At 39.0% G+C, this 21,209-nt stretch overlaps 1 protein-coding gene across 1 annotated transcript in view; it reads left to right on the forward strand.

The window, feature by feature from the left end:
- The first annotated feature begins 528 nt into the window (after nt 1–528).
- Nucleotides 529–21,209, forward strand: part of cdh4 (cadherin 4, type 1, R-cadherin (retinal)) — a 379,372-nt gene continuing 358,691 nt past the window's right edge. The window contains exons 1-2 of the mRNA XM_047810282.1: nt 529–768; nt 2,298–2,406. Of these exons, the coding sequence (XP_047666238.1) occupies nt 712–768; nt 2,298–2,406 (166 nt within the window). The 5' untranslated portion in view covers nt 529–711. The remainder of the gene's footprint in view (nt 769–2,297; nt 2,407–21,209) is intronic.

Below are 21,209 nucleotides of genomic sequence, written 5' to 3' on the forward strand. Positions count from 1 at the left end.
ATCAGGTTAGGGAGAAATCTAAGAAGTCTAATACCCGAACCCACTACCGCAACTGACCTCGTCCCGAATACTTTGACCTACTTTGCTGCAGCAGTGCTTTTTTATTTATTTTGGTTCATTAAATATTATGTCCTAATCTGGTCCACCAGTTCCAATGATCCCTGGTATCAAATCTTTGTATTTGTTAATTACAGATATCCTTGTATCTATTCCACCATCACTTCTGCATATTGATGCATCACTCCTGAATTGTAGCATTTCCTGGATAAATTCAGGAGTGATGCATCAATATGCAGAAGTGATGGTGGAATAGATAAGAATATATCTGTAATTAAAAAAAATGATATATATCTGTTCCACCATCACATCTGCATATTGGTGCATCAGTCCTGAATTTATCCAGGAAATGCTACAATTCATGAACAGTATTTCTGTAAACTTTAGACTTTTTTTTCTTTATCATGATGTGATGTGTCAATTGGGGAGGATGGAGTGGCGCTTTAGCCACTGTGGCCTCTTTGGCTTTCCATATCCCTCTTGCCCATGTGCGCTCGTTAGTAGGAGGGGTGTCTTGGTGATGCTGAGTTGTACAGAGACCTGCAGTCGGGGCGCAAGACGAGCCAGGACGCGATACTCTTTCCATCTCTTTCACATCCTTTAACAGAGGAATTACCGGCGATTTAAGAGGAACTGATTGAATCGGGGCCGAAAATGAAAGTCGGCTTTGTTCTTCCTCTGGCGTGCGCTTTAGTCCTGAAAAGCTCACTGGTAAGAATGGATGCAATCAGACAGTAGTGAAGTTCAGGTGCGCTCCAGCAGTGCAACCCAGACCCTCCTCATGGAGTGCTGATGCACCCCTGTGTTTATTATAGTGCAAGTTTGTTGTCATCCAGTGTACTTTCTCCCTGTAGAAGTGACAGACAGTATTTGATTGCTCCTGCTTTTCAAAATATTCCTATTAAATAATTAATTAATTAATATTAATAATATGCATAGTATGAACAATATATAAATAATGTGATTAATACCATTAATAATTATTAATTGCAATTCATTCCTAATATTGATAATATTACAAATTATATGAATAAATTAATTGATATCGTACAATATTATACAAACACAAGACAGAAGTAGAGGATGCTGTAATGCACGCTCTTGTCAACATGGATATGAAGGTGTTCTGGATTAAAGATTTTTTTTTTTTTTTTTATGTTTGCATTTGTACTCAAATTTTTACACACATATTTCTATGTAAATTTGTGACAGATTGATTAAATGAGAAATGCACTGTATGGGAAAAAGTTTGTGGACTCGTATAAGAAGTCTTACATACGCATATAAGAAGCTTCATATTGAAATTGTTTGCATTGGAAGACTATCACAGGACTGGACAACAAAATGTGTTCAGCACTTTTCTAGTGTGTGGTGTAATATAGTAGTATCTGAAGCATATAAATTCTATTATCTGTTTGTGTGCAGCCACATTGCAAAATCCAATGGAAATCCTTCCCAGAATTAACATTATTTAACCTTTAACACTACATAACAATCTTTGTTGTTAATAAAGCAGTCATTGACTTCCAGAGGTCTAGAACTCAAAGAAAATAGCAGGTTCTACTGTGGGCTTCTTCTTTTGGTGATGTTTTGGCAGGTCTTTACTCAGCTGTCTTTAGTTCTTAATAGTTTTTTGAGGCTGGTTGCTTCTGGTTTGTGTGAAATGCATGCCTAATCTTATTGCAATCCAGTCTTTGCCTCAAAAATGGCTTCGAAGGTAACTCATTGTCCATCTGCACTAACCTGCTGCTTTTTGTTAGTGCTTATGTCATCAATACAATTGCATTTTATCTCATGGTTTCATTACATTCTCATGATCCTCATTACATTCTCCATAGACAATTATATTGTACTATATAATAATAAATATATAATCATCATTCTTATATTAAAAGTTCATAGATTGTACTTTTACAACATTGAATCTGAAAATGAAAATCAATGACATTGAAGCAAGGCCTATTTTTTTAGTGTATCGAAAGAGTTTCATATTGGAATTGTTTGCATCGACAGACCATAACACAGGACTGGACAACAAAATGTGTTTAGCACTTTCCTAGTGTGCGGAGTGTGTAGTAAAAATGTCTAAAACCCACTCTGTGAAGTGTTTTCCCAAGGGCGTGTGTGTGACTAACGTAGCTGCCGGATAGTGGACTATGAAAAAGACCTGTGCTTTCAAATCTGTTTCTAAATATTGAGAATTTCACATGAAAATCTTTTGTTTGTTTTTTCCCCCTCAGGACACTGCCGGAAGTCTGAATGTGGATGCATGTAGACTCGGATTCACCCAGAACTTCTACACTGTGTTTATCTCACGGGAGCAGCTGCAGGGTCACACCATTGTCAAACGTAAGAGCCGGCAGTGCATTTAACGAATCAGCCTCGCTTGTGTGGGTGTTGTTTGGTTTTGCCCACAAAGCTTTCTGCAACAGGTCTTTGTTTTGTTTTTTTCTTCTCTTTTTCTTTTTTGCATTCGGTAGCTTTTTTCCCCTCCCTCTCCTTTTCACTTCAAGCTATTATTCAGTCTTTCTCACCACATGCACCACACAATATGTCTGCGGTGTTCGTAAACGGAGCCATGCTTCTAGAAGACGGCAAAAAATCTCTGCTGATGAGTCCTCCTCTTGCTTATGAGACTTGTGTGTTTATTTCAGTACTAACCACCTGACAAGCCAATATTGTATTATTATACTGAGAACTATTCTGCCCTAACCAAGAAGAGCCTGGAATTGTCTACTGATTGCAACAAATATGTGTATAATTCTACCTTTATTTGATTATCGCAACAAACGATTTCTCCATAAAAAGTCTAATCCACATTAAATGAGCAGTTGAGCAGCGTGGCTGTCTATAGTTGTGAAAATAAAATCTTCTGTTTATCTCCTGCTGTGAATATTTGCTGGTGAATTCCCCTCTTTTTCTCTCCTTTCCCTCCTCCACCGTGTTATGAGGGTAATGCAGTCTATTTGCTATTATTCTGCCTTCTTTTCACTAAGACTCCAGCATTCCATTTATTTGCCCCATCTCTTTTTAGTAACTCTGTTTTCATTGTGTGTGCTGAAGCGTGTTGTCCCAGTAACACTGGAATAAGCTTTATCGTGCAGATTTGCTATGCTGGAGGGAAAAAAAAACAAAAAAAAAAAACAACAGAGAAGAACTGCAATGGCATATGCAAAACTGCCCAAGCTAATTGTATTGTCTGCATCGCGATGGAATCAGTCGATATCTTGGGTATAGAAATAGAGAGTGCTCAAATGAAAAATGACTGTTATTAGTGCAATCAGCAGCATGTCAGGCTCTGTGGTTATGCCTGAAAAGCTTCTAACTCGGCTTGCTGTGATGCAGCGCCAGACTTTGTTATGGAAATCTTTGTAAAACTGTTTACCCTATTTTCAGGCTGGGTTTATCTGTTGAAATCCGAGGTTCCAAATCCACTGCTTTGGCATATTTAGCTATTTTACAAGCTGTTCAGGAAATAGGTTGGCTGTGTGGGGAGTAGAGAAAGTGTGAAAATTTGGTATTTTAGTGGATTCCCAGGACTGGTGTAGGAATATTTAATATTTAAGGAAACCATATTAGGTCATTTGTGAAGTTGTTCTTGTTTGTGAGGATATGTACTGTATATATATCTCTCACTCATTTTCTATCGCTTATCCGAACTACCTCGGGTCACGGGGAGAAAGTGCCTATCTCAGGCGTCTTCGGGCATCGAGGCAGGATACAGTACACCCTGGACGGAGTGCCAACCCATCACAGGGCACACACACACTCTCATTCACACACACACAGTACGGACAATTTTCCAGAGATGCCAATCAACCTACCATGCATGTCTTTGGACCGGGGGAGGAAACCGGAGTACCCGGAGGAAACCCCCGAGGCACGGGGAGAACATGCAAACTCCACACACACAAGGCGGAGGTGGGAATCGAACCCTGACCCTGGAGATGTGAGGCAAACGTGCTAACCACTAATCCACCGTGCCCCCTGTGTGTATATATACATACTGAGGATATATATATGTGACTAAAAATACATGTGACTAAGAAAAAATACTATTTCTGGGATGAAAACAATGTACAATAAACAAATGCAAATTTGAATAGTTTGGATTCTAATTTTTTTCTCGAAAGATGCTAAAGCTGAGAATTGGGACTGGGATCCTGTGGGATGTGCGTATTTTTTTTTTTACATTTTTTTATTTTCATGTGAAGCTTGTGGATGTGAGTGAGCAATAAGATGTGAATCTTGCAGGACAAAGGGCCTTTTTTACACCCGGTCACTTCATGTCTTTTCTCTGATCCGATAGCTATCTGATTTGTTAAAACTGTTCCATTTACATCAGGCCACATAAATGCGTCTCGGCGAATCGGATATCGATCCGATCTTTCTACTACTTTCCGCCCAAAATGCAAATATATTTTACCTCATTTCCGGGGTAATTGAAATGGAACACGCTTTGGTGTATGCGGTTTTCAGAATGCAATCAAAAAGAAGACGGAAAAACTTGTTACGACGGTTATGCTACAAAAAACCAACCCTGCGTGTCGTCCATGTTATTTGTTTCTGGCGCGATGCGCGACTCGTGAGTCACTTGCTAGTGACGTACTTCCGTTCGGGTGGAGTATAGCTCTGATGTACTGTATGTGGCTTGAACAACCACATTTATTTACACCTGTCCAGTTTCATGTTAGACCTGGTCTTTTTACGATCGGATAGCTAACCGATCACAGAAAACGCATGAAGTGATCAGGTGTAAAAAGCCCCAAAGATAATCCATAAATGTGAACATGATGTATTCAGGATTGTTTTTTTTTGGAAGATTTACGCAGTTTTGCACAGGAAATGTGGTTTTATGAATAAAACTCTTTTGCTGAGAGTGTCGAAAGGCTCATCAGTCGATTTCTTTTGCTCAGAGCAATTTTAGTTCATCTCTGCCAGCAACTAGCCCCACTTTCGCAATAATAGCAGCCTTGTGCACACTTGCCTCCTTTCTACTCTACATCTTGACAAGAAATTGGCGACAGGTCTGGCATTTTCTAACCATCTATGAGCTGAATAATGACATGTCATTATCACTCACACCACAATATATTACATTTCCAGATTTTTACTTCCTTTGAGCTTTTTCACATGTAATTGGGATAATAGGTTGCGCACACAATAGGCATGAAAGCACTTTTTGACGGGCGATTGGAACGGAGTGATCAATATGCCTATTTGATTTGCTGTTTTTGGTTCATTTGACTCGGTGGGATTTATTCCACACAGTAATCCAGATGGATATTGGCGTATGTGCTGCGGAGCATATCAAAAATACATTTTTGATTCCGTTTAAGTTGCCAACAATACATTTCTTGAACTAGCTGTCACGATCTCTCAAACTATTCTCAGTGCAAAGCAAAGGATTCCTTTAAAGTGTACAGTATAACATTCAGATTTTTGTGCTCATCGGTTGGTAACAGTCTTTCAATGGTGATAATTTCGCAGGAACAGTTGTAATGGAGAAAGAGGATCATGGCTGGGAATGAGTTAATAACAGTGCATCATTACTCAGAACCGTCTGGGTGGAGAGGAGGAGCTTGGCTCTGCAACTTGAAATGGTGCGGAATAATAAAAATAAGCAATTTACAGTCTTTGGAATTGCATATTTCTTCTTTCGCTTCTGTCACACCTTTTGAAAAACATACAGATGGCTAAATTGGTGAATACTGTTGGGAAACACGTGTATGTTAATTACACTTTTGACAGGAAAAAGCTCTTACTGTATGTAGCACCAAACATTTTACCTTAGTTTGAACTTTAGAGTTCTATAACAAACATTTTCTCCATTTCCCTTGTACTGTACAAATTTGTCCGAATCGATCATTTCCTTTATAATCCCATTATAATCTCGAGTATTACAATATGTCGGTAATTGTATCATACCAAAATGTTGAAAGTTGCTGGATTTTTAGCGAAAGGAGGAAGCCAGATTTCTGAACTGATTTACAATTGAAATGAACTTGAACTTCAACTGAAGACCAGCCTGCAGCAGGCTTTTTTTTTTTTTTTTTGCAGTTCACATTTAAATAAATCTAATATAGTCAGTCTATTCTTCTTCCTGTCTTTCATGAAGGCTCTAGCTTTCTATTTATTTGCCCCAATTTCTTTTCAGCGCTATGCTTCCATTGTGCAGGTTGTCACAGTAACACTGCTATGAGATTTGTCTTGTAGCTTTTCTTAGTCGGTATGCCAGAGAAGAGCCAGTATTTGAGTCTAAACAAATTCTCAGCGCAAGATTTTAACCTCCATTAGGGAACTGTGAATTTCAGTCAACTGGAAGTTTATTCTAAACTTACATACGTAGCAGCCTGGGAAATCCTTCCACAAAATTTCTTCTATGTACAGTTCTGGAAAACTGCAACCTTTCTTGAAGCTCTAGCTTTTTAGATCTGAATATCTTCAGCAGTTAAAAAGGAAGGCAACTGAATTTTAAAATTTGATTCTAAGCACTAAGCACGTTCGCCTCACACCTCCAGGGTTGGGGGTTCGATTCCCGCATCTGCCTTGTGTGTGTGGAGTTTGCATGTTCTCCCCGTGCCTCAGGGGTTTCCTCCGGGTACTCCGGTTTCCTCCCCCGGTCCAAAGACATGCATGGTAGGTTTATTGGCATCTCTGGAAAATTGTCCATAGTGTGTGTGCGTGTGAGTGAATGAGAGTGTGTGTGTGTGCCCTGCGATGGGTTGGCACTCCGTCCAGGGTGTATCCTGCCTTGATGCCCGATGACGCCTGAGGCACAGGCTCCCGTGACCCGAGAAGTTCGGATAAGTGGTAGAAAATGAATGAATAAATGGATCATTTTGAGAGATGACAGTAAGGTGGCCTATGCCTTTGTTTCTGTTTGAGATGATAAGGTTGTCTATGTATAAACCTGCTCTATGTATAAACCACACTTGTGGCTTGCCTTTCACAGTGTTATAGAATAGAATAGAATAGAATAGAATAGAATAGAATAGAATAGAATAGAATAGAACGGGGGCATAGAAGCCTTTATTATCGCCACATATACATTACAGCACAGTGGAATTCTTTTCTTCACATACCCCAACTGAGGAGGTTGGGGTCAGAGTGCAAGGGCAGCTATGATGCAGCGCCCCTGGAGCAGGGAGGGTTGAGGGCCTTGCTCAAGGGCCCAGCAGTGGCAGCTTGGCTGTGCTGAGCCTTGAACCCTGATCCTCCGATCAACAACCCAGAGCCTTAACCAGTTGAGCCACCACTGCCCCAAAAACACTTTTTGTGTCGTATTGATGAAACGTGTGTATGTTGAGCTGACAAGCTACTGTATGTTATGCACATGTTATTGGCCAAACTTGATTTTTAAGCCTTTTCCGTCTGTTTGCCATAATGCAGACTGTCACGTCTAGAAAAGGATGATCCTACTTGTGAAATGAAAAGTAGGATCTGTTAGACGGAACTTCTAAAAGAAAAAAAAAAGAAAAAAAAGATTATGCGTTTTAGACATTGCTTTAATAATACGTTCTTTTTCATGACATTCACTTTTCAATTTCTCGTAAGTTAGCATCTTTCCCAATAAAGATGCTCACATGGACCAAGTCTTTTACTGGTTATTAGTCTATAAAAGTGTAGTGACCTCAAAGAACTCTGATAACTCAAATAACTCGGATAATTATTTAATTTTTTTATACTTGTTTAAGTATGTTTATTGTTAGACAATTTATTGGAAAAAATATAGTGAACCCGTACTGGTGGTGGCGTGGTAGACACAAAAAAACACAGGAAGAAGAAGAAAAAAAAATAGTGTATGTATGCAGATGTTGTAACGTGAAAGTGTGTTCTGACCTCAAATCTGTTCCATAAAATAATAAAAGAAAGAACGGAGCAAATAAATCTACAGGAAAATCAAACGGTGTGATCGTTATTGTCCAAGGGGGCAACACAAGCATAGATTTTTTTTTTACTTTAAACTGTTTACATTGTCTGGCTACACTTTATTGCTAAGCTGGTTAGCAAACAATTGACAAAATTCCATGAAGTCAGTAACATGCACCAATCGTCAGGGGTTTACTAAACTGTGTTACCTCTAGTAATAAATATGTATTAAGTCCTGTTTTATTCTATAGCACTGTCATTCTCAATATTTTGTTCTTCTCTGATAGGTCAGAAGGATGACTGATTTTCAATAAAAGAAGCTCTGACAGTAGTTCTAGCTACCAGCCAAATCAGAAGTTTACATTATTACACTTGTTCTAAAGCCTAGTGTGTTTTCTAGTAACAATCGTGCAGGGACCTACGGACAGGAACGCTCCACAGGAATGGATTATAATAAAAAAAAAAACGATAAAAATTTTCGTTTTAGTATTACTTGAGGAGACATTTTGGCTTAATGAGAGGAAAAGAAAAGCTAGTGAGAGAAACACTGTTTATAACTGTAACTTGTGCAAACATTTTATCTAACATTCTATTCTAACATTTGATCTGAGGATCGGGGTTCAAGGCCCAGCACAGCAAGGATTTCAGGTTACTTGAGATTCGATCAAGTTCATTCGGGAAACTGAAGACCAAGGAGGAGGAATTTGATGAAATGCTCTCCTCCAGATAAATGGTAATAAGTCGTTTTACATGCAGGTTAATGGTCAAGTAGGCACTGAATGACTATATATTTATGGGTGCTACTTCTATGGCAACCTAAATAGATTTATTTTTAAAAAAATCTCCTCTTTGAATATACTGTATACCGTATGCTACTCTGCAGCAATGCAGTTGGAAATACAAACTTCACACTGTGAGGAACATATAGTAAATAGAACAACCCAATATTTTCAGACGGCATCAAGGCCAAAAAGGAAATCAGGATCCACGGTAAGCTTATTTTGCTATCATTCTGTGAGCGAATCTCTCACTCTTTCGCCCTCAACCTCCAAACCACTTTAAAGGCCTTAACCACGTTTCATCAGACCACAGCATTGTGTCATAGCTGAATTCATGTTCGAGCTTATTTTCTTGACTGAAGTTGATGCCTCTACTATAACTTTGAGGAAACGAAGATTTAACATGAACATTTGCCACATGAAATTTGTGTGAACACTAAGTTGTACCACGCTCATGTCGTTTTCTGAAACCCAACCAAGAAGGCTGTGGTTCAACTCAAGGCCTCTTCATTTATTTCTTTGAGGAATATAAAATATTTAACACTATATGACCAACAGTTTCAGGACTTCCATGTGCTGATTGAATATGCTGTTCCAGATTTAGTCCCGCTTTGCTCTTATATCAAACCCCACTCCTGTTGGAATGCTTACCTATAGATTTTGGTGTGTGGCTGTGGGGATTTGTGTTCAGTCAGCCATAAGAGCATTAGCGCGATCAGGCACTGATGTTGGGTGAGGAGGTCTGGGGTGCAGTCTATAGTACCAGTTCATATTTTACTTCATCTTTTTTCTGTCAATGTATTTCTGCCAGATGAATAAAAGTTTTATGTGTATGTTTTATGTGTATCTTCCCTTTGCAAATATTATTTTTGCTTCACAAAACCAAATAGCAGATGAACTAAAAACGGGATACGGGAAAATGAAAGAAAGGTCGGCAATGTGTTTGAAGCTCGTAACCTTCTTTTACCCTTCTGTGTGCTGCTCTTTATTAGCATGTCTGCCACTCTTTATCTGCTGTCTTATTTACTCAGCTTTATATCCACACGCTATTTATTGGGAAGGCGAAACGGGGTGTTGTGGAAAAGAGGTTTTTTTTGTTGTTGTATTTTTAGCCTTTTTAGAGGACATACAGTACATACACGGACTTTTGGTACAGAAGAACTGAATATGTAAGAATCCCACTGCTTTTTACACCGATTGGTGGCTGAAGGAAAACAGAGAAGCGGGCAATTATTTTGTCGTTGCTTTCTGCAACGTATTTTAACTGTTTGATCGAGTGGACCTGCCTATGAAAATGTATCGATCCTCCCTGATCCCCTTCTACTGACAGTAAACATCACTCATCTGCTTTATCTTTTTGTCTGCTCTGAAAATTTATAATGTATTTTTTTTATTTCTTTAGTGAAGCTTTAAATGATGAACTATATTTTAAGCTCATTATTGACTTCCTGCAGACCAGACTGATGGCCACATTCTGAAAATATCGAAATACTGTATGTTCTTTGGGAGAAATGTCAGATCCTCTGAAACACTGTGGTTCATTTATATAAAAACTTTCATGCAATTATCCAAACAGCCAACCATGTGTCAGCAGCGCAGTGCAAACAAAATCATGCAGATACAAGAGCTTCAGTTCATGTTCACATCAAACTTGGGTTTTTCACTGTGACTGTGGCATGGTGGAGTTGTTGGTGCCAGTTTGAGTGTTTCAGAAGCGTTTCGGTCTTTAACGTGTACACAGAACACGTTACACAAGAATACGTTAATTGGCTCTGCTATAGTGCTCAGTTCTCTGGTGGTGAACCTTAGCCAGTGAATCATGAGTATTTATTTTAGTCTGTTGCCAAATGATACTATTCTATAGGATATGTAGCCTTACAGTTAGATGAAAACTAGTTTGAGAAGTTTCTCAAAATGGATTACAAACGATTGTAGGCAAGGATCAGTGTTTTGAATCTGATGCATGCAGCTACTGCAAGCCAGTGGAGGGAGCGTAGCAGTGGGGTGGCATGTGAGAATTTAGGCAGGATGAAAACAAGTCGTGTAGCTGCATTTTTAGGATAGTTGAGTTTTCATAGTTAACCCAAGGTTGCGAGCTGTGACCGAAGGGAAGATCAGATCGTTGTGCAGGGATATTGCAATATCCTTGCCTGGGAATGAATCACCTGTTATGATCAGCAGTTCATTTTTGCTGGGATTGAGTTTCATCTGACGAGCTGTCATTGACGACGATATGTCCGCCAGACATGCTCGTATCCGAGCAGAAGCCGTGGTATCTGAGGGCAGGAAGGAGAATATGAGTTGAGTGTCATCAGCGTAGAAGTGGCAAGAGAACCCATGTGAGGAAATAACTTCACCAAGAGTGAGAGTAAACAGAGAGAAAAGGAGAGGACCAAGAACTGTGCCCTGTGGGACACCAATGGAGAGTTTGTGTGGAGCAGATGTCACTCCCCTCCATGTTACCTGATATGAGCGAACTCCCAGGTAGGCAGCAAAGCATTCACAAGCTGATCTGCCAATTCCAAGACTCCTGAGGGTGGACATGAGAGTCTCGTGGTTGACCGTATCAAACGCCACTGAAAGGTCGAGGAGGATGAGGACAGATGACAGCTTGGCTGATTTAGCAGCATGTAGTCTCTCACAGACAGCCAAAAGGGCAGCCCAAAAGGGCTGTCTCTGTGGAATGTGCTGCTTTAAAGCCGGACTGGTTGGGATCTTAGTGGTTGTTCTGTGACAGACAGTTGATTATACACAATGCTTTCAAGAAAAGAGAAACGTGATTGCGGTCTGTAATTACTGACCTCTGATGGATCCAGAGCAGGTTTTTTCAGGATACTGATAACCCTTGCTCGCTTAAAGGTAGTACATGACCAGATGTTAGGGATCCACTGATGATAAATAACCAAAGCAGATACAATTAATCGAACCCAAGCTGTATGTGGGTGCTGTTGCTGAGTTTAGTATAGTATGAGATGGTTTAGTGTTGTGTTTATCTAAAACCATCAGTCCAGTCTGAACGCTTTTCTATTTTCGAAGCTGACACTCTGACACAAAGATACACCGACACACAAAAGAGGATTTTTCTCCTACGTTTATCTCATTGTCTCGTGTATTCCCATGACTCTGTGCAGTCAAGAGGAACTGATCTCAGAGCTAGAGGATGATGGATGGAAGGATTTCAGACTGGTGACATAGATGGGTAGAAAGGGTGCAGTGGTCATCACTCTACTGAAGACATTCAGCTAGAGATACGGATTAAAAAAAACAGGCATGTCATTACTGACATTCTCTTCTTCTTTTCTAGACTTTTGATTGTGAGTAAGGAAGGGATGACCATGACTCGATAGAAGATGGATAGAGATGATTATAGAGATAAGGATAGAAAAATAACAGGGAGTGTATCGATCAGTTGAGATGAATATTTTTAATCTTTCAATTTGCGTCTACAAAACTGTGTGTGCTGTGAATTACAGCTACTGGTCCAAAGTTGAGTATTTTCCAGAAACAACACCACTTTCTTGAGGTTAGTTAGACGAAGTAAGTGTGACTGACTAATTTCTGAGAAAGCAGAAAGCTACCCGTCATGAAGACTGTCCTGAGGTGTGTTACAGTTTTAGCTCCGAGGGTTATAAAGTGCTGATACTGAAAACTCCTTAATTTTACTGTTAATTAAATGTCTCTGCACTGAAAACATCACCCTATCAACAGTAAGACTCATTTTATTTCTATTCTTCTGTAAATTTGTAATCTCTTTATGTGGCATGTCTGCAGCACAATATACCGTGTGTAAAATTTTTTACAATGTCCACAAAGTATTTTAACAATTTCTGACCAATCGGTATTGAGAATTCACTATTCTAAAGCTACTTCGCTGACCGGGGTCTGTCAGACACTTACCATCTCTCCAATCTCTCCGACCCTTCAAAGGGTGCTTCCTTGATAAAGTGTGTGTGTGTGTGTGTGTGTGTGTGTGGGGGGGGGGGGCTCTCTCGAAGTGCTCTGATGAACTGTTAGAGAATTCTAAATTTACTGGCCAGTTTGTGTGTTTGTGTGCGAGTGAATCTTCAGGGCCAGGAGTAGGGTAGTGAAGTAGAAGTGGGTTTCTGGTGAATCAGCAATCTATCACAAATGACAAGAAAAAAGATGTTAAGATGTAACATGCCATTATTCCTCACTCTTGCTTTTAACAAAGTCCTCTGTGGCCGTATCTATACCGCACATGATGGAGCAATGCGATGAAGATTCAATCAGGGATAATGGTCAGGAGCGAAGTGACACCGGAACTGATTTAGCGAAGTATCTCTAGGTTTTTTTTTTTACATCATGGATTTTAAAGGACAGCAGAGTAAATCTGATGGCAATTTGTTACCTTTTATTGATTTCATGCTTTTTTGTTATCGTTTGATATTTTTGGAGGTTGCACCTGGCGTAACCTTCTACAAAATGGCAGAAATGCTGACCTTTAAAAGAATCACATCAGAGACGTCGGACTCGTACAGTTTATAGTCAGTGTTCTGTAGGAACGCAACAATTATGTAACCGAACTTGCTTCCTTTAGTTCAGAGCTACAATATCATTTAAAAGCTTGAGCATGAGAAAATCTCATTTCAAGTAAAGATATTGCTTAAGGATACTGCTTATTAATTAATACATATTAATTCATTAAAAATAATATTACACGTGCTTTATTAATTCATTTGTCTACAACTTCACTGTTTATTGACTGTTTTCTTTTCTTTTCAGTATTTATCCACTTTTTCACACGATATTTCTCGTCATGCTGCTCGAGACGATTCCGATACAATCGTCCCGAATTCTTCGTCGATTCTACAAAAGTCCGCTGTCTTAATCTTACAATGAAGATCCACTAACGACAGTAATCCTAAAGAATCACTACATTCTTCTCGCGTGATTATTTAGCACGGCCCAGGGTTACCGTACATGCAAAAAGTAAGGTTTTAGAAACGGTCCCTTCAGAGTACGTATTTCTGTCAATCAAGTTTTGTTTATGTTTCGCAGGTTGCTGCTGTCGTATTCGGAACTGTCCCATGAGTTTTATTCAATGCTATGCCATCCTCCAATCAGGGTATTTACGATCGCAGCATTGGCGAACACTCTGAGCTCGCACTCCAAAATGTCATTATCTGAAAATTAACGGCGGTTCGCTCTGACACTAAATCGGCTGATGGTGAGCACGTCACATTATGCGATCTTGACTCAAGGCCGAATAAATCATTTACGATGTGCGTTTTTTTTTTGTCCGTGTCAGCAAAAGCGAGCCGAAAATCGCACAGCGAAAGTCCGGGTTTAAACATTTCAAGCATTTATCTAATCGTCAGTGAAAAACGTGCATCGTTTATGTTTAGAGGCTTGATGTTGTCTCTTTATTTACCCAGTGCTGCCCCCCATAATGTTTTTATTTATATCCCAATCCCACCGTTTGGATTTTGCTGATGTAAGAGTTATGAGCATTAGCTGATACCTGATGCGGTTTGAGTACTGACGTTCTATTAGTAACCAAGGTGACTTTTTTTTTTGCTGGCTCTGAAAGCATCTGAGATCTGATTTTGATGATGAACTGATGATGTTCCAATTTTTAGATCTTTGCCTTCTTGTCTTTGTTTATTTGAGACTTGTCTCGATGTTTCCTTTGTTGTTTTAGTTTTAAATCAGGATGAGCCTCATTCTCTGTCCTGGTAATCTGTGACTTCTGTTCATACATGAGCCCAGGAATTCTGCCGTTTTTTGTCTGTCTGTCTGTCTGTCTGTCTGTCTGTCTGTCTGTCAGTCAGGTTCGACACCTTTCTTCCCAAATATTCTGAAAATTCTGAAAACCCTAACCCTTCTGAAAAATAGTGCCTCTGGGAAATGGTGCATCCTTGTGTCTCAGACTTGATAAGCTTGCAGTGTCTCATGGTCTCAATGTGTCTCATGTCCCCAGACTCATAGTAGAGCCACAGTAAACATGAAGAAGCCAAGCGCTCCATTCAGACAAGTACTAAGGCTGATCACTGTGCCTTAGAGCCAATATCCAATGTGATGGTTATCAGTTGAAATGAAAACCACGCAGCCACATGCATATAGTTGATGTCCAAGAAATGGTAGATAGTGTTAGAATGAACAACCTAGGCCACACCCACTTCTGGAATAAACCCTGATACTTATATGAACGTTTGCAGCAATACACAGAAGCAGGTAGTGTCAGTTTGTTACACCATGAGCACATAGTGTTCTTTAGATGTCTGCGTGTGCCCGATCAAGTAGTCGAGCTTCCAGTTTGTCACTTAATTGCGGAGAACAAATTCTTTCCGCATTAGTCACTGTACCGATACAAAAGATACTTAATTGCACATACGCATATGGTCTTCTCTGGGCCTGCCTAATGGGTTGATGAAATGAGATCCTTGTTACAGACTGTAGGTTTTATGTCGAGGCAGCTTCCTGTCTACTTTCGTCACAGATCTTGAGTTTGACATCAGGAAAACTGCTTACCCAGTACACACCTTACATTCTGTGATGGAGCTAACGCTTCAGGCTGTAGCGACACAATTTTACTAATTGGTGGTGTTTAGGGAGTATTTTATGGTCTGCTTGACAGTATGTACCGTACTTACAGATGAGGAAGAGACACCGAAAGCACTCTGGAGAAGAAAAAAAAAAACAGAATAGAGACAGAAAGATGGAGATGGACAGACCTACTTCCTCTCCTCAAATCCGGTCCGAAAAGGTCTGAAACGTCTAGAAAACACACCGGGTGCTAATACTTTCAGCGTATCAATGCCTTCAGCCATTTCATCTCTAAAACCCGTGATATGCTGGTAGAGAAATTTATAATACTAAGTCTATTTTTAGAGGTCTTAGTAGTATTTTGATTCATTGTTATAAATGAATTCCCTTTAATTCAAGAGTGTGCAGGCTACATCTAGAGACGTCGGTTATTTTACATCCGATATAATTGTAGATCTTCCCCTTTATCCAGGTTAGACTCGAATGAATTCAATAAAAGTCTCATTTAAAGGCCCATTCGAAGAAATTTAGTAGTCTGTTTTTATGTATTAACACCATTTCCGAAGCAGTTTACACCTTTAAACCTCTGAGGTGAGAGGTGAATATGTATTCTGTGTATTCTCTTATCCATATTTAATACATCATAGCTACTTCTCATCCACTCTTACACGTCATTATTTATTATCGATATCACATTTGTCACAGCTGCACACAAGCAATAAACCCACGCATCACGCATTGAATCGCTCGCTCCGTGTTAAGGATATGTGATTTATCCGTCCTGACATTTCCGGAGTGGAAGTCTGCTCCCCTGTGCGTGGCAAGCTGGAGCACCGATTGTCAGAGATGGCGGTCTGTGTCAAATTCAATGTCTGTCATGTTTGGATAATAATCAGAGTTAATTAAGGGCTCTAAAAAAGCCTGTCTGTTTTAATTAGCTTTGTGTTATGTTGCTCCTCTCAGCCAGACACGAAGATCAGGCTTTCAAACAATAAGTGCCGAATACTGGTCTACACTCAGAGACTTGAAGTTTGTGCTTACTCTCGACCTGCACAAGTAAATGAAGGTGTGATGAACAGATCCGAACTGGCAGACATTTAAATACAACTTGCACAAGTCAGACTTCATTACCTTGTGCCTGGGCCCTAGTGGACACTACATGCATGTTTGTCGGTTTGTGGAGATTGTTGGCGATTTGCACACTTCGAAAGCTTTCACAGGTAAAACTCACACACTACGAAGGATTTGTTAAAGAGATAGTTGTTTGCCCTGCGAAGAGAACTGGAGGTATATTGTAAGGAAATGCAGCCGCTGTTATACTGTGGGTATCTACTGTACTGTATGTGTGTATGCTTTTACGTTTGTTTTTTTCCAGCACAGTTTTTGTTTTCTAGTTTGTGTTCATCTTACATCATCACAAATTCACCTCAAATGTATTTCATGTTACATATTAGCACTTTATAACCTGTTGTGAGAGAATTTCAGGCTTTTTTTTTAAACAAGGTTTTCAGCTCAAACGCACCCATTTTGCATTGCCTTCAAAACAGATTTATTGTATACCATTACGGTGTCAGGGCACATTGAAAGCATGTCCATGCACTTGATTTTTGAATAAAAGCCTAATGTGGTGTGATTGACAATCACTGAATGAGGGCTCTAATTTTGAAGTATGCTGAAGATATAAATTGATACAAATTGCTAGGAATGTATAGCAATTTCAAACTAGACAAGACTCAAAACTATGTATGTGTGTGTGTGTGTGTGTGTGTGTGTGTGTGTGTGTGTGTGTGTGTGTGTGTGTGTGTGTGTGTGTGTGTGTGTGTGTGTGTGTGTGTGTGTGTGTGTGTGTGTGTGTGTGTATGTACAGTATGTATGTGTTTATGTATGTATGTATGTATGTATGTGTGTGTGTGTGTGTGTGTGTGTGTGTGTGTATATACAGTATGTATGTGTTTATGTATGTATGTATGTATGTATGTATGTATGTGTGTGTGTGTGTGTGTGTGTGTGTGTGTGTGTGTGTGTGTGTGTGTGTATGTACAGTATGTATGTGTTTATGTATGTATGTATATATGTATGTATGTGTGTGTGTGTATGTATGTATGTGTGTGTGTGTGTGTATGTGTGTGTGTATGTATGTGTGTGTATGTATGTGTATGTATGTATGTACAGTATGTATGTATGCTCGTGATAAATTGCCCTAGAAAAAAAATTACGTATAAAAATATGTACCTAATTTTACTGCTTAAACTAAACTTCATTTAACCGAGTTTCTTAATTACTATATTGAATGATGTAGAGTGAGCGTGATGCAGTTACAGTGTAAGATTTCGCAAAATATTAAAGCATGAAGGTAAGTCAGCTGATGCAAAACCACAGCATCGTAGGTTTGATTCTCAGCTCGGATTCACTCTCTGTTTTTATTTTATTTTATTTTATTTTATTTTATTTTATTTTATTTTATTTTATTTTATTTTATTTTATTTCTTTATTTTTTTAGGGCTTTAAAAAATACACATTCAGGTGATGTACAAAAACGAATTGTGTTAACGTTGTTCAATTCTATCATGTTAGCTGGCATTTAAAAATGCTGATAATATTAAAAAAAACAAACAAACAAACAAACAAACAAAAAAAACGTCCGAACATTCATCTTCTCTGTGGTGACCCAAATCACCTTAAAAGAAACGGTTAATCACATGAAAGCACATTGAATGTTTTCTGATAAATACATTTCTGATGTGATTCTGATTTCTGATACTGATTGAGGTGTTTTTATTGTTGCAACGAGAAGTCAGCACTTCGAAATATTCATCGTCGTTGATGCTTACTACTTATTTCGAACGATATGATAAAACTCAGACTAAAGCTTGAACACAAACACGGGGTAGTAGGTTAAGTCGTGGAGGTGTGTTTTACTGGAGTAGTGCAGATCATAACGGTATAGTGTTAAGTCCTTGGGGCTCTGTGTCCAGCAATTGACTAAAACGTTTGCCATCGCTTCAGGATTTAACGCTCAGCTCCTCAAAGACGAGAATGGGAAAGAGGACGAGTGTCAGGAATTGGTGGGATCATGAGGTGAGTAAGAGAAATGGGAAAATAGGAAAACTCCACTAGATCTTAATGGAAGCACTCTGGTGGTCACTAATAAAAGAAATTCTAAGCATACGTATAAAAACTGTAAAAACAGTGTGGCTTGTCATGTTACAGAGAAACCATAAAGCACAAACTATCCGAAAGACTAAATACTGACAGTGGAGTCTCCTATCATAAATGTAAAATATACAGCATGTGTCCTTAAAGTAAAGTTCAGAAGGTGTTGGTGATAGTCCAACAACATGCATCGGAGGATTAAGCAGTACTTAGACTTCATGCTTTTTTATGTTTTTTTCACTCAAGTTTTTTTTTACAAGCATAGGTATAAGTAACAAAAAATGGGGCACTTCTGTACTTGCAGAAGCAGAGATTTGCAATTTTAGGACTTTTTTTTTGTCAGGAAGCTTGCAGCAGGGTCTGAGGCAGCGTGTTGGAGTGTGAATGAAGGAGTAGAACAGTGGAATTTCACTGTCACATGGTCCAATAATTGTGATCACTTTCAATCTAGGAATATAAAAGCTGAAGTTCAGCTCAATCGTCTCATCTTTTGACCTTAAACTTCAGTCTACAGCAAAAACAAAAGAATCGGTTTTGCCGTTCCAGTACTTTCGTCAGGGACAGTATATTCATGCGGCAGCACTTGTATAGTTTTGAGTATATAGAAATCATAGTACTTTTATTTATTTATTTATTTGTTTTGTGCTACATTTACTATTGTTCACCACTACAGAATAAAAAATAACACATTTATCCTGAAGGCCAATTTAGTGTGCAAATTAAAAACAAGCAAACAAACTAACAAAAAAAAAAAAAATCTAGACCAAAAGGATGAATCATTTCCTGACTGTATTCTACACTACAGATGCTAGATGCTTAGCAGAAATGTCAGAGACAGTGGAGACAGATGAGCCTGATTTACCAGATCTCACGATAACGTGTTTCTCTAGCAGTGTGAGCTAGGCTAACTAGCTAGAGCTTGATCTATATTACAGCATGAAAGCTCTATATTAAACTCATCGGCTTTTAGTAAGTGTAAGTTCTGTTACAGAAACGTAAGGCTCAGTATAATGTGTCCTGCATGAACATATACAGGGCTCTCAAGTTTTGAAAACCAGCAAGCGTGACATCTCCAACCCCCCCCCCCCAAATAAATAAATAAATAAATAAATAAATAAATAAATAAAAACAAACAAAAAAACTCTTGTTTTTTTTCATTGGTTGTTGTGTAAATCTCACCCATATACAATAATGCTATTTTCTGATTGGCTATTGTGTTGCCTATTTTTTTGATTGGCTGATAAGTGTCAGGCTCGACTAAGAACTGAGATGCGCCTGATTCCTGCCCAGTTCCATGGACACAGCGGTGCAGACTGATACATTTTGGGCGCTGCGGCTTATAAAATATATGATAAATAGTCAAAAAGTTTTTCTGTGTGAGAAATACAATGTGTGGCGGGAAAGCGTGACAAAAGACCGAAATGCGTTACTGTCACTCTCAATGACACTTGACAGCCCTGCTTATAGGACTTAGCAGACGTAGCATTTGGGCTAATTAGCTACTGAGGCTAATAACTATAACTGAGGCTATAGCTTTATTTTTATATTTTTCTATGAACTACCTGCTCACATTGACACCTACATGTTCAGTTACATGTCTGAAGGGTATAAGATTGAAGTGTGTGTGTGTGTGTGTGTGTGTGTGTGTGTGTGTGTGTGTGTGTGTGTGTGTGTGTGTGTTTTAAATCACCAACGCTGCAAATGTGAGCATTTGGTTTTGTGTCTACTGTCACTCTTATAGTCTCCTACAAAACAACACAGCAGAGCACAAATTATTACAGGTTTTTTCACCAGAATCTGTTTTTTCTTTGTTAACTCTTATTCCACTATAAAAGCAACCGAGAGCCGGAAACAGGTGCCGACGTGGAGCGAGCGCAGCGTTCTTTATGTGACCTGCGTTCCAAGCAAAATCCAACTGCGTCACGGTTTTCCGTATCATTCTGTTAATCCTGACATTTTCCACAGAAGCTATCGAACTGAACGCTGATGCCTCGGATACTTACAGTGGCCTCATGATTATTTATGGACACAGCTAAATATGAAGCTTAAATATGAAAGCCAGTGTGACAGGGTTACAATTAATTTTCATGGGAGAGGAAATGCACCTGACTACTTATAATGTCCCTATAATTCCGTTCAAGTCCATTCATCATGTTTTTATTTAGCAATTCCAGCAGCATTTATGTAGTATTTATATATTTTTGCATGAGATCTTTATAACCTCTAAGTGGCATTGACTGAGTTCACCAATAACTTTCCATGTGATATATGAGCAAAACAGTTTGGTTTGAGACCAGGTTGATGATTGAGGAAAATATTTCCATGCACAGAGATTTAGAGAGTGACCGTCTACGACATCTGTGATGCAACCAATTAAATTTTATTTATTTATTTTAAGTCATGACCTCCAAAACAAGCATGAAGTAACTACACTGATTTAATTCTAATTCATCTAAACACTAATTTTATTACTGATTTCAAAGAAAATGAGAAAATAAGCTTACGTTTTAAATATCAATTAGCAAAACATTATGTGGTGGGAATAATAATAATTCCTTAGTGCATCTAAAGGAGGCAGTTAATCAGATCCGGGTCTCCATTCAGTCACTCCGTCCTTCAGTATCGATATAATCAAATCTGTTTAGCTAGTTTTTAGCAGATTTGTTGCTTAGCTGTCAGTGAGCGTACCACGTACAGCTGGGTAACATATAATGCCCCGTGGATAGGGCAGAAGTTTCACCATTGAACTTTGCACTGATTTACAGTCACCCTTTCTCTCCCTTAGATCCTGTGGAGTAAAACACTATGGGGAGTGCTGTTACAGGGAAAAATACTTCCATT

The sequence above is a fragment of the Tachysurus fulvidraco genome, chromosome 2 (genome assembly GCF_022655615.1).
Source record: "Tachysurus fulvidraco isolate hzauxx_2018 chromosome 2, HZAU_PFXX_2.0, whole genome shotgun sequence".
In the NCBI taxonomy this organism is placed as follows: Eukaryota; Metazoa; Chordata; class Actinopteri; order Siluriformes; family Bagridae; genus Tachysurus; species Tachysurus fulvidraco.